Source organism: Chionomys nivalis, chromosome 17, assembly GCF_950005125.1.
Source record: "Chionomys nivalis chromosome 17, mChiNiv1.1, whole genome shotgun sequence".
NCBI classification, from domain to species: domain Eukaryota; kingdom Metazoa; phylum Chordata; class Mammalia; order Rodentia; family Cricetidae; genus Chionomys; species Chionomys nivalis.
Window position 1 is genome coordinate 41,262,906 of NC_080102.1, and position 12,719 is coordinate 41,275,624.

The 12,719-nt window shown below is 51.9% G+C and overlaps 1 protein-coding gene across 2 annotated transcripts in view; it reads left to right on the top strand.

The window, feature by feature from the left end:
* Nucleotides 1–12,719, top strand: part of Parvb (parvin beta) — an 81,715-nt gene that overhangs the window by 52,248 nt on the left and 16,748 nt on the right. For both annotated transcript variants that reach the window (XM_057792455.1, XM_057792456.1), the window contains exons 5-8: nt 3,075–3,215; nt 5,018–5,133; nt 7,787–7,845; nt 11,594–11,613. In XM_057792455.1, the coding sequence (XP_057648438.1) occupies nt 3,075–3,215; nt 5,018–5,133; nt 7,787–7,845; nt 11,594–11,613 (336 nt within the window). The remainder of the gene's footprint in view (nt 1–3,074; nt 3,216–5,017; nt 5,134–7,786; nt 7,846–11,593; nt 11,614–12,719) is intronic.

Consider the following 12,719-nt stretch of genomic DNA (forward strand, 5'->3'; position numbering starts at 1 on the left):
CAAGTCATGAGGGGCAAGCACAGTCCCCTCCATGGCGTCTGCATCAGGTTCCTGCCCCGCTTGAGTTCCTGTCCTGCCTGCTTTTGATAATGGATTATGATTGGGCTATATAAGCGAAATAAACCCTTTTCTCTCAGGTTACTGTCGGTCATGTTGTTTCATCATAGCAACAGCGGCCCAGTTAGTTAGTTAGACAAATCCTAACCCTCAGGCCTTAGAATATGACTGTGTTTAGAGACACATTTTAAAAAGAAGTGATTAATTTAAAACGAGGTTATGGGGCTTGGCCCTGCTCCAGTATGACTAGTGTCCTTTTTATTTATTTATTTATTTATTTATTTATTTTTTTAAAAAAGAAAAATATTTATTCACTATGTATACATAGTGTTCTGCCTTTCTGTTTGCCAGCAGGCCAGAAAAGGGTACCAGATCTCATTACAGATGGTTCTGAGCCACCATGTGGTGGCTAGGAATTGAACTCAGGGCCTCTTGAAGAACAGCCAGCGCTCCTAACCGCTGAGCCATCTCTCAAGCTCCAACTGGTGTCCTTATGAGAAGAAACTAGCCATGAGGGGAGGTGCTGAAAACCCACCAATGGCGGGGAGACTGAGTTCAAGGACAGCCTAGCTACATAGGGACACCACGTCTCAAAACAAAACAAAACAAAACAAAACAAAACAAACAAACAAAAAAAACGTAGCTTAGAAGACAGCTGCACACCGAGGGACATCCATGTGGGGACACAGAAAAGAAAGCAACCAGCACCTTGTCTCAGACCTCTGGTCCCAGGGTCGGGAGAATGAGCCTCTCTAGGCCACCACTCGGCTCTTCCTCAGCCAGCGCTGCCTGATGTGGTTGCCTTCCCTTCTCTGTTGCCTCCTCCTCTGCCATCCCAAGTGACATCACTGGTGGCAGGGGACAAGCGGGCATGCTGGTTCTCTTTGTCCCTTCCTTCTTCCCTGTTCCCTTCCCCAGGGTCTGCCTTGTCCTTGGTTGCTGCACACCTGTGGGCCTAGCTTGCTGTGTGTTTTCCTGTTGCTCACACACCTGCAGCTGGGGGTATCCCTGTTGAGGCCTGTGACCCAGGTGACGGGTGGCAAGAATCCATGGAAGCTGGCCCTCTTGTCCCCAGAGGCAGTGTGGAACCACCAATTTGTTTTTTTCATCACGCTCACCTCTGCCCAAACTGTCGTGTGTCCATCCATGGTCTTTCTTGGTTGTCACATTCACTGCGTCAACCCACTGAGGGCCTCTCTTGTCCACATGTCTCCAGCACCTGTGCCCAGCAGCTGTTTGTTGAGGGAACATGTGATTGAAGGGTTGTATGTAGTAGATGGTCTTCCACAGACTGCAGAAGAACAGACCATTTTAACTGTAGGAGCTGGAAGTTGGGGGCGGAGGGCGGGGTAAGAAACACGGAAGTCCCGGGCCCAGGAAAACGTGTGTGACAGAACTTTGTGGGACCTTAACGGGGTTCATGATCTCAGTGACAATGTGGCTGATGGCAGCTTTGCATCCCGGGCTAAGGACATGGTAATTACATTCCAGGAAATTGCCTCCGGTCACCCTGGGTCTGCGCCTTCGCTAGTTGGCAGAGGAGCCCTGTCAGGAAATATCACATCTTGGAATTAAAGACTAGGAAGGAACGGGGCTCCCTGCCTTCAGCAGGGGCCCCCGGAGCGCTGGCTGCTGTATCTGTGTCTACCTGCTCTCACCTGCTGCCTCCCCGATTCCCAAAGGAAATTGAAGGCGGCTGGGTCCCTGTCTAGATAATTGAATCCTGAGCGAATGTGACAAATTCTCGGCCAGGCTCCTCCGGAGTGCTTCCTGCCTGTTCTTAGAAACCACACAGTCACCAACTCGGCAAATCTCCAATCAAACTTCTTGCGATGTGAAAATGTTAGAGACTGGAGAAGGAGCCTGAGAAGGCAGGGGAGCCTCGCTGAGCTTTTCTTTGTTGTGTTTATCAAAATTCGCTGTCTGGGACTCTGCTGGGACATCTCCCCTTCCCACACTCTCTGTAGTCACCCTATGAGGCCGGCCCAGGGACTTCCTCTTCCTCACTCCCCTATCGCACCTTTTGCTTTTATTTTAAAATTATTATTATTATTATTATCGCTAGTGTATGATGTGTGTGGGTGGGGGGAATGCATGTGTGCCTAAAAGTCAGATGACAACTTTTTTTCTTTTGTTGAGACAAGATTTTACTGTGTAACCCTGACAGATTCTGCCTCTGCCTCTGAGTGTTGGGGTTAAAGGCATGCGCCACCACATCCAGCTAACTTTAGCTTTTAATATAAATTTTTAAGGGTTTTCTTTGAGAATTTTATAAACAGGCCCTGTGTTTCTACCATTGCCACCTTTCCACCTCTCTCCCCCCGCACCCCCACTCCCTCTCAAGTTCATGACCTCTTTTTTAATTATTAATTTTACATCTGTGTATTTGCAGCTCAGTGAGAGCATTCAGTGCTGCTCCTACATGCGCCTTTAGGCTGACCACTTGGTACTAAACGATCAACCAGGGGACTCCCTGTCCCTGGAGAAGACAAGTTCTCCTGCCCCCGGCAGCCATTAATCGCCTGTGCTTCTTCATCTCGGGGTGGGGCATTGTGGCAGGTCATCTGGAATTGCCATTGTCAGGTCTTATTGAGGCAACCGTGTGGCTGCAATTTCATGGGTGCAGCTTCCCAGGCCCGCCTAGAGGGTTCTAGCTGGCAGCAGGCTAGAGGACAACTTTTGAACAGCTCTGTTCTTCCACTGTGGTGTCCGGTGCCTGACCGCCACCACGACAACACTGGACCCCCAGCTGCATCGTGACAGGGTCTTCTCCATTTCGTGCACATAAGCTGCTCCCGAACGCCTGCTTCATTCTTAACTGCCCTTCACTTGCTATCGTGTAATCTTCTCACAGTAGAAATGGCCTCCCAAGTCCAGAGCTTCCTGGCTCAGCACGGTACCGGTACCCCCGTCCCAGGGATCTGGGCTAAGGTGTCCCTGCCCCAGCCAGGGCACGGGTGGCTTCAGCTCCTCCCGCCTGGATGCTCTGTCTCACGACCTTGTCCTTGTCTCCACAGAAAAGCTGGGGCACTGCAAGCTGAATGTGGCCGAGGTGACACAGTCCGAGATCGGGCAAAAGCAGAAGTTGCAGACGGTCCTGGAGGCTGTGCAGGACCTGCTTCGGCCCCACGGCTGGCCGCTGCGCTGGAATGTGGACTGTGAGTGGCCCCTGTGTGGGGACCGAGTGTTGGAAGGAATCATCCTCCGTCCTTCCGTGTTGTCATCGATCGTTCCATATGGCCTTGTGGTTAAAACCAGTGTACCCTCTTGACCTGTTGTGCCAGAGGCCAGGTGGCAGAGGAGAGGTCTGGAGACGCTAGGGTGGAGACACACAGCTAAGGGCACAATCGCACACCAGGGCTCTGCCTCCCCACCTCCTTACATACCACACACACACACACACACTCCCCCGCCCCCACCGTGTCTCACCTCTAGGGTTCTTATTTGTTCATATGTTTGTTTATTTTGTGTGGGTCTGAGTGCCCGTGTCTGGAGGCCGGTGGTCGGCCTCAGGCAGCTCCTTAGGAACCACACCCCTTGTTTGTTTTGAGGTAGGGCCTCTCACTGAGACCTGCAGCTCACCAGTGAGGCGGGGCTGGCTGGCCAGTGAACTCAGGCTCCTCTGTCCCCAACTATCCTATGCCAGGATTACTAGCATGGGCTACCACAGTTGGCTTTTTTAAACTTCAACTTGAGTCCTCATACTTGTGTGACAAATATTTTATGGACAGAGACGTCCCCTAAGACCTTGTATTGTTTTTAAGAGTCTCGTGTAGCCCAGGCTAGCCTTGAACTCAATATGTATCCAAGGCTGGCTTATTCTCCTGGCTCCACTTTTCTGAATGCTGGGATTATATGCCTGGTCCAAGAATTTTTTTTGTTGGGACTTGACACCAAACACCCAGTGTAGTGGCACAAAGTGAACCCATGTGGGGGTGGTTTACTGAGGCAGGTGCCAAGGAGCCGGTTGCTAGCTCAGGAATGTCATGTGTCAGCGGGCTTGAGGGGTTTGTGGACTCACAGTTCTTAGCTCAGAGGGAACAGGAGGGGATGAGCTGGCTGAAAAAGCTGATGGCTTCTGTCCTGCCCATGTCCCCACCTCCTCTGGCTCCTTGCAAGGCAGGTATGATGTGGCATGATCCCAAAGCCTGCTCTTCAGGGCCAGGGCTCTTGGCCTGCATAGAGAGCACAGATCTTGGCTGTGGGGGTGGGGTTGGCCCTGCCCCTGGTTTCTTGGCATGACTTTGGGTAGATCTATCCTTATAACTCAGGTGCTGGGGCTATGGGTAGGAGGTGCCTTAAGAGCTGAAAACCCTCCACAGATTCGCTATAACCTGGCCTGAAGCTTTCTATTCAGCGAGAGCCAGGGCAGGCAGCCAGGACCGACTGGGACCCAGAGCAGCCCCTACCCTTGTCAATCACCCCCATGAGGACAGCTGATCGTATAGTGGCAGGAGTTTGCCTAGTGCACCAATGATAATGACGTGTGTTTTTGTGTATGTGGCTATGACCTGCCCCTTCTCCCTGCAATGTGCAATTCTCTGCTTAAAAAAACACGAGGCTTTTAAAAGTCACTGCCCAAACCAGGCACAGTGACACACACACACTCACACACACACACACACCTTTAATCTTAGTGCTTGGAAAGCTGAGGCAGGTGGATCATTGTGTGTTTGAGGTCAGCTGTGCTAGGCCAACCAGGACTACATAGTGAGATCCTGCAAAAAAAAAAAAAAAATGAAAAATAAAATAAAAAGAACATGGTTGTCAAGTGGCCTTGAGCCAACAAGAAAGAATAGAGAGAAGCCAGGCATAAGCAGGTAGAAGCCCTCTGGGGCCTCCCTATCTGAGGTCCTTTCATCCTCCCCCAGAGGTCTCCTTGAGACCTGCCCTCTAGATGGTCCCCTGCACTCTACAGCATCTGACCCGAGGCCACTCTTTCTTCCCTCTCCACCCAAAGCTATCCATGGGAAGAACCTGGTGTCCATTCTTCATCTCCTCGTCTCCCTGGCCATGCACTTCAGGGCCCCCATCCACCTTCCCGAGCATGTCACCGTGCAGGTGGTGGTCGTCCGGGTGAGTACACTGGACCTTCTCTTCGCCTGTCTCTCTGCTGGCGAGGCAAGCTGCCTCTTTTTCTTCTTGTAGTTTTCCAGCCCTTTCCCCCATCCCAAGAGGCTACCTTGTATTTTTCCCTCTTGATAAAATGCATATCTCACCCTGGCTCTTTGAGAAATGATTGGAGAGGGAACAATGGCGTTGATTTGAAGAGTGGCACACGGGTGTTGAGGTTTAATTTCCCAGATTTCTGAAAAGAACGCTCATTTCTCTCCAAAGCCACCGAGTCGGAATCCAATCCCTTTGAATGTGCTTATTACACACTGGAGGAGGCTGCGACCGGCAGAATGAAATAGACACCCAAATTAAAGGCTCTCCACATTTGCTCCATATTATAAGCCATCATTCCCCATTATCTCTTTTTTTAGGTTCATTTCTCTTGATTTACTTAGAGAAGTGAGCCAGGACCTGGGGTCCTGGTAATGGGACCAGGCGTAGATTTTCCATGCGTGCTGTCCTGGGCTTTAGCATTCAGGCATACAGATGCTGGCCTGACTTGGTTCCTGCGCATGACTTCAACGTATTAAATACCTACTGGGTGCCGGGCATATGCCTGAATTTGTGGGGACCCTGAATGAGGAAATCCCATTTGGCCTGGAAGAGCCACTGTGTCTGCCAACGGTCTGAGGTCACAGTTGGGACCTATGTGTCACTGGTGTTTACGTTACTGGAGACGCTCAGTTTTACTCTGTTCTCTGAATTTTTAACTTATCTGTTCTGTGGTCTGTGGTCCATGACAACCTGGCTGAGCCTGTGTTTTCTGAAGCCATACTGACCTCTTTTCTACCCTGGGAGCTTAGTCGTACCCTGCTGGGAAGGCCCTTTCTGATATTAAGTGAAGGTCACCTGCCATTTCTCCTTGCTTCCTTCCCAATCAGGATGTCTGTGGTCGGCGAGAGTGACGCAGACCCAGGGGGACCATTCCTGTGGCCCTAGTCTTGGCTGCCGGCTCACAGGCAGCAGGCTGGGAAAGGCTTCCCAAGGACACAGGGGAAAAATGGTTCCTAAACCTACCTACGTCAGCCCCAGGCCTCAAGAGTGCTGAGTGGGCTCACTGCCCCAGTATTTCCTTTCAGTCTTACACGTTGGTCCAAGACAAGCTTGGGTTTTTGGAAAGTCTGACCCCCTCCAGCAAGTCCCCTCCAGCATGCTGTGCCTTGACCAGGTTCCTGAGCTGTTAGCACAGAGCCCAAACTAGAAGAGACCTCGGTGAGGAGGTCCAGCTGGACAGCAGCTTTTCAGAAGTCACCCCCCCCCCCAGGCCCTGCTCAGAACTTCTTTCTGCCTCCCCTGAGGTCCTCTGGGCTGTCCATATGCTTGCTCGGGTAACGCACTGTCTTACTTGAGATGGGGCAAAGCGAGACATGGGGCATTTCACAGCTGGAAGGCAGGAAGCCCAAGCCTTGCTTACCCCCAGCAGTGGAAGTGTTGGGCTCTCGATTGCTTTTGCCTCTTGATTTCTCAGGGTTGCCGTGATTTCCCTACAAACTCCGGGTGATGTTGCTAACCATTCGATTATCCAGCTCTAAGTTTACCAATGACTTCCCTAATGCCCAGCAACTAATAGGCCCCTCATTCACGCTTAGCACGTAAATAGGTGAACCAAACACCTAGAGTCTTATTTGGCAGGCTCTTGTGTATCAGTTGGCGCAAGGCCCAGGGGTGAGCCAAGCTGAGGTTGCCAGCTGTCATTACTTGTTAATATGAATTAGTCTACAAGATCCCTGCAGGCCAGATCAGGGAAGAACGTGAGGGGCTTCTGGTTAGAACAGATTTCTGTCCTTCAGAAGCTTCAAGCAGGGACCTGTGGTTCTGGTTACTTTGGCTGGCCTCCGGGGAGTCCCAGTGTATTTGGGTTGCCATCCACCGTCCCTCTGCCCTACTCCTGGCACCTCTGTGTACTTACCAGGATTGCTGGGGTGAAGCGCCACTAATGGGGTGAGTGGGGCTTCAAGTGGCAGGTGGATTTCTTCTCCCAGTGCTGCTGGCTTCAGGAAGCAGTCCTCTTGGCCCTGTTCGGCTTCTGCCGGCTGTGTTTAGTGTCCCGGGTTCATGGCTGCAGTCCTTTGTTCTGCTTGTTCGTGTTCAACAGTGCCACTCATCCCAGCTTCAGAGTTCGTCGCTGCTCATTATTCCGCGGCCTCTTTTCACCAGTATTGCAAGCCACCATGGAAAAAAACAAGTTCCGAGGCCCTGGGTAGATGCGTTTGGGGCCTTCTGTATGGCCCGTTGCTCACATGTTCTTCCTCTGGTGTTTCCCCAGCATGCCTCATGAACTCCCTGATTACCCATGTTCCCCATCCCAGCTGCAGAATAGGAGCGTTATTTGGTGTGTCCTTCCTGGGACATTTCTCTTGAGCTTTGCTTAGTAGCCATATCACAGGGCACCATGGTGAACAATTTGGGAACAGTCACAGGCACTGAAAGGGTCTCCCTTGTGGTCACCTGGAGTATACCTACCCTGGGCATGAAGTGTGCACTGGGTGTGTGACCCTTTCTAGGCTGGCATCCTGCCCAGGGTGAGGGGACTTCCCACGAGGTCAGCAGGTGCTGGCTACTCCACTCCTGCCCCACGGCCTATGCATTGATCTGCTTGCTTTGCCATTTTCAGAAGCGGGAAGGCCTGCTGCACTCCAGCCACGTCTCAGAGGAGCTGACCACGACCACGGAGTAAGTGAATGGCGACTGACCCTCAGGGTTTTGTACCTCAGGTCAATTGACCCTCAGGGCCCCATGCGAGCCAGGCCCCGACTCTGAATTCAGGCAGGGACACTGGCTTGGGGGAGCCTGTATTTCTCCATATTCTTTAGTCTTAGTGTTTGCTTTTTTCGTGTGCTTCCTTCCTCCACACATTTTCTTCTGGGCTTTCCATGTCAGTCTCTACCATTGGAGGCTGATTCCTTATTTTAGAAGATGAACCGAAGGGATGGGTTCAGTCAGCAAAGTGCTTGCTGTGTGAGTGTAAGAAACTAATCCTCTGCACCCACATTAAAAAAAAAAATTCAAGTGCAAGAATGCATGTCTGTAATGCCATCACTGGGGTGGCAGAGACAGGAGGATCTTTGGAGCCCATTGGTCAGCCTGTCTAGTCAAATCAGTGAGCTCCGGGTTCAGTGAGAGACCCTGCCTCAAAAAACAAGGTGATGGGTCTGTCTCTGCCCTGCACAAGTACATGCGCACGCACACATCACACATACATTACATATAATAAAAAAATTTTAAGCCAGGCGGTGGTGACATACACTTTGAATTCCAGCACTCGGGAGGCAGAGGCAGGTGGATCTCTGTGAATTTGAAGCCAGCCTGGTCTTCAGAGCTAGTTCCAGGACAGCCAAAGCTACATATAGAAAGCCTGTCTCAACCCCCTGCCCCCAAATTTGAAAGAATGTCAGGGGTACCAGGTGTGCTAGCTCAGGATGGCCATGGAGCCTGTCGTGTCTTGCTTGTTCCTAATCTTCATCTGTCAATCACCAGTTGCTCCTTTAGAGGGAGGAGCCATATGATCAGTCAGAACTGACCTATGGTGGACACTGTTGAGTCTTCTGGTCTCTTTGAGAAAGCTAGAATTTTTAAAAGCCTCAAAGAACTACACCCTAATAACAAACCAGGTCGTGCATTGTGTGTGAGGTCCCACAGCACCCATGACAGATCCTAGGCACTCACTGCTCTTGCCCCTCCTGACTAAAGCTGTTTCAATAGTTAAAGCATTGCTGGTGTCAGCTAGCTCACCATCTCCATTCACGCAGTTGCCATGGCTGTGCGTCTATAGCCTTTCAGCAGCTGACTGGCACGGAATCCACTCAGGCATGGTGAGTGGGCGGCCAGAGGAGTCAAAGTTATGGCAGTATGCCCTGTGATGTGTGTGTGTTCTGTCCTGCATCCCGCAGCCCTCAGGGAAGGGCAGGGAGCTCGGGGGCGGGGGGGGGGGATGTCAGGTATGAGTGTGTTGTGCCTACACCATGGGTCTATGGCTACAGAAGGGTGAGTCTGGGGAATGCACAGCCGGGGGGGGGGGGGCTTGGTGGTCTGACTCGAGATACCACCCCTGAGCCATCTTATTTTCCTCACAAGCCTGCAGGCAGCCATGTGAATGGGCTCAGGCAGGCAGTTTGCTAACCTTGCTGTATGATGGGTCCTGTGGAATCTGCATCCGAGGGCTTCCCAGGTCCTCATGGACCCAGGGAGCCTCTCATACTGCCTTTCCTCGTCACGGGCTGAGCTTTAGCTCTCTTTCCCCCCGTGTTCTGAGAGGCTGAGTACCCTCATCCTGGTCCCATCCTGGATTCCTGACCCATGCCTTTTCTCTGTGGGTCACAATTCTGAGATAGGGATTTAGGAGAACATACTCCACCTAATGACCTGGAGTGACCGGGGCCTGTACGGCTGTGGGAAATAGCTGAAGCCATCTATTGCAGCCTGCACAGGGCGAGGGGGACCAGAGAAGGCAGCAAGAGGTGTTAGGGGCTCCACAGTCATCAGGGGCAAAACCTGAAAGCAGAGAGAGATTTGGCCGATACCCTCCTAACTGCCCACCATCTGTGTCCAGCACTCCAGAGGCCTGCTGTGTACCTGCCAGAGCTGGTAATGGAAGAACAGGGCAGGTGGAGGACACGGTTCATCTGTTCCAGGGCTTACAAGGAGACAGATGGGTAGAATGTAAGATCAGACAGAGGGAGAACTTGGGAGGTTCTGTGCCCATTGTGGTGTTTCCAGGGGCAGGAGCACCCTGGAGTCAGGGATGGGGACACTTGAGTTGAGCCATTTCTGCTGGATGCCAGACTCTTCTACATAGCCAAGGGAGGAGCTGAGATGTCTCTAGTCCCTTGTCTGCCATCATCCTCTTGTCCGACCTGGAGTTTACTGTCTTGTCCACCCCCACCCCCATCCTTGTGGCCACAGCAGCCCTGATGGATAAGTAGAGCATCAGGTGCCTGCCAAAACTACAATGGTCCATCAACATCCTTGCTGTGCACCTCTGGCTATATCCTCTCTGTATCCTCTCTTGGTGCACATACCTTTGGGGATGCACAGGCCCAAGGTTAGTGTGTTTGTTTGTTTTGAGAAAGGGTCTTAACTATGTGGACCAGGCTGGCTTTGAACTCACAGAAATCTGCCTGCCTCTGCCTCCCGAGTACTGGGATCCAAGTTATGCACACTACACCGGGCACACTCTTAACACTTAGCTCCTATTTTCCATCTGTCTTTCCCAGAGGGCTCTCCCTCCAGGAAGCCCTTCCAGCTTGCCAGCTGAACAGGAGTGAATGGCCTTACCATTCCCATAGTCTTTCACGATCTTCCTTGTTACCAGCTCTGAGCTGTAGAGGAGAAACTCTGGCCAGGTCCAGGTTCAGGGTGTTTGGTTCTGTGTCTTTATTTCATGTACATAGTGGGTCTTTCCAGTAAGTATTTACTGAGACGGAGCCCAAGGCTTTGCCCTAGAGGTTGCTGCCTAGGGGCTGAATGCATCTCTTAGCTTCAGGAAGGGGACATGTGGGTGGCAGCTGGAAGTTGGCTCCAGGACCATGACTCATGGTGGCTGGGTTAGCTGCAGCCAAACTATCTTAGTTTACTTTCCATGGTTGTGGTAAACACCGTGACCAAAGGCACCTGAGGGGGAAATGGCTTACTCCAGTTTCCAGCTGTAGTCACCCCTGAGAGAAGTCAGGGCGGGAACTCAAGGAGGGAACCTGGAGGTAGACACTGAGGCGGAGGTCATGGATCCAACACCCCAACACAGACGTACATACAGGCAGAGCAGCAAAAAGTAAGAATAAAAAAGCCCATGGAGTCTTTGAGGGACTCTTAAAATTCCCTCCAAAACTTCACCAGTGGGGTTTCCCAGCATTATTTTCCAAGTTCTCACAATGGCTCATTAATCTTTAAGCAAATGCTTTTCTAGCCCAAAGTTCCAGACTCCCTCCGTACTCACCCTCTAGCCCAGTGGTTCTCACCCTTCTTAACGTCGCGACCCTTTAATACAGTTCCCCATGTTGTGGTGACCCCCACCATAAAATTACTTCGTTGCTACTGCACAACTGTAATTTAGCTGCTGTTATGAATATGCAAAATGTCTGATCTGTGAACCTAGGAAAGGGTCATTGGTGCCCCCAAAGGGCACACAACTCACAGACTGAGAAACTCTATCTGATGGGCATGGCTGTGAGACAATTTGACCAGGATCAATATACTTCTATGTCCCATGATCCATTATGTCTGTCCCCTCCAAATGGCATACCATGGTGGTCACTGTGTCAGGAAAGAGGGCAGTTTGCTGTCACTCATGTGCTGATGTCAATCATCTGTACATGTCCCTCACCGGGGGGCCCTGGGGCTGGGTGCTGGGGTCTGGTTGGCTCTACCTGTCCCCTTCTTAAGACTTGGTCCAAGTGACCATCTGACTCTTTGTTCTTGTTTCCAGGATCATGATGGGCCGGTTTGGTAAGTACTCTGGTTTGGGATGGGACGCGCTGGGACCTGTGGGCGCGCAGGGTCCAGCCCAGAAAGATCTGGGCTTCTCAAGGTCATGCATGTGAACTTGGGCAGGAGGGGTGAGGCTGCAGGGAGGGAGGAGTGCCAGCCTGGAGAATGTCTCTAGCTTACCTTTAGGGAGGGAGGGAGAAAAGGACATGATTACCCTCTCACCTAACCTTGTCCCCTTGGCAAGAGAGGGCAGACAAAGGAACCAAAAACCTGTGCGGGGCAGCATTTAAACCCTCTGAAGCAAAAGCCTGGCTCCTGGCTTAGAGAGGGAGGCTGATGTGGGCAGTTCAAAACAGAAAGTCCTTGGCCACAATGGTGTTCACCAGCCAGCAAGGAGGGGAGGAAAACAGAAGCCAGCTGGAAGCTCCCAGCTCAATTCCAGATGTGTGCCTGACCCTGGGGAATCCTTGGGATTCAGGTGCCTCCTCCACAACCCCACAGAGTGCCCTTCTCTAATCTGGAGGGTCTAAGGATGTGAGTCACCCCTGTGGAGAGCAGACCCAGCTCTGATGGCCTGGAAGGTCTTAAGTCTGAGAGAGAGCCGCAGCCATGTGGCCCTGAACCTTCTCCAATGGACAGGTGCTTGGAGAATCCACGGGGGTGTCAGCATTTTGATAACGCAGCTCAGCTCTCCCGTTTCCATCCTAGCCTGTAATGTCATTGTTATTAAACCCAAATAAAGGAAGGCAGAAGGGAGCCTCTATCCACTCTGTGAAGGAGAGGCAGGGTGGAGGCCGCTGTGGGTCCATGCGGGACCCCTGGTGGTATCCAGGTGCAGGCTGGTTTTGAGCCATGCTCCCCTATCACTTCCCCTGAGGATGCAGAGGCCAGAGGTGGGAAGATGACAAATGAGGGGGCCCTGAGATGCCTCTGAAGGTAGAGCTGTCACTTCTGTGTTTGGGTTGGCCCTGTTTCAGGTTCAGAGGATTTGAAAAGAGTTGGTTTGGTTGTGGGGAGGGGAGCCTGGGCCCTGCTGGTATCTTGGGAGCCCTGGCAGCTGGGAAGAACACCTGACAAGGCACACAGGGTGTGGCTCCCAAGGGGAAAGCCAGGTGCACCAGGAC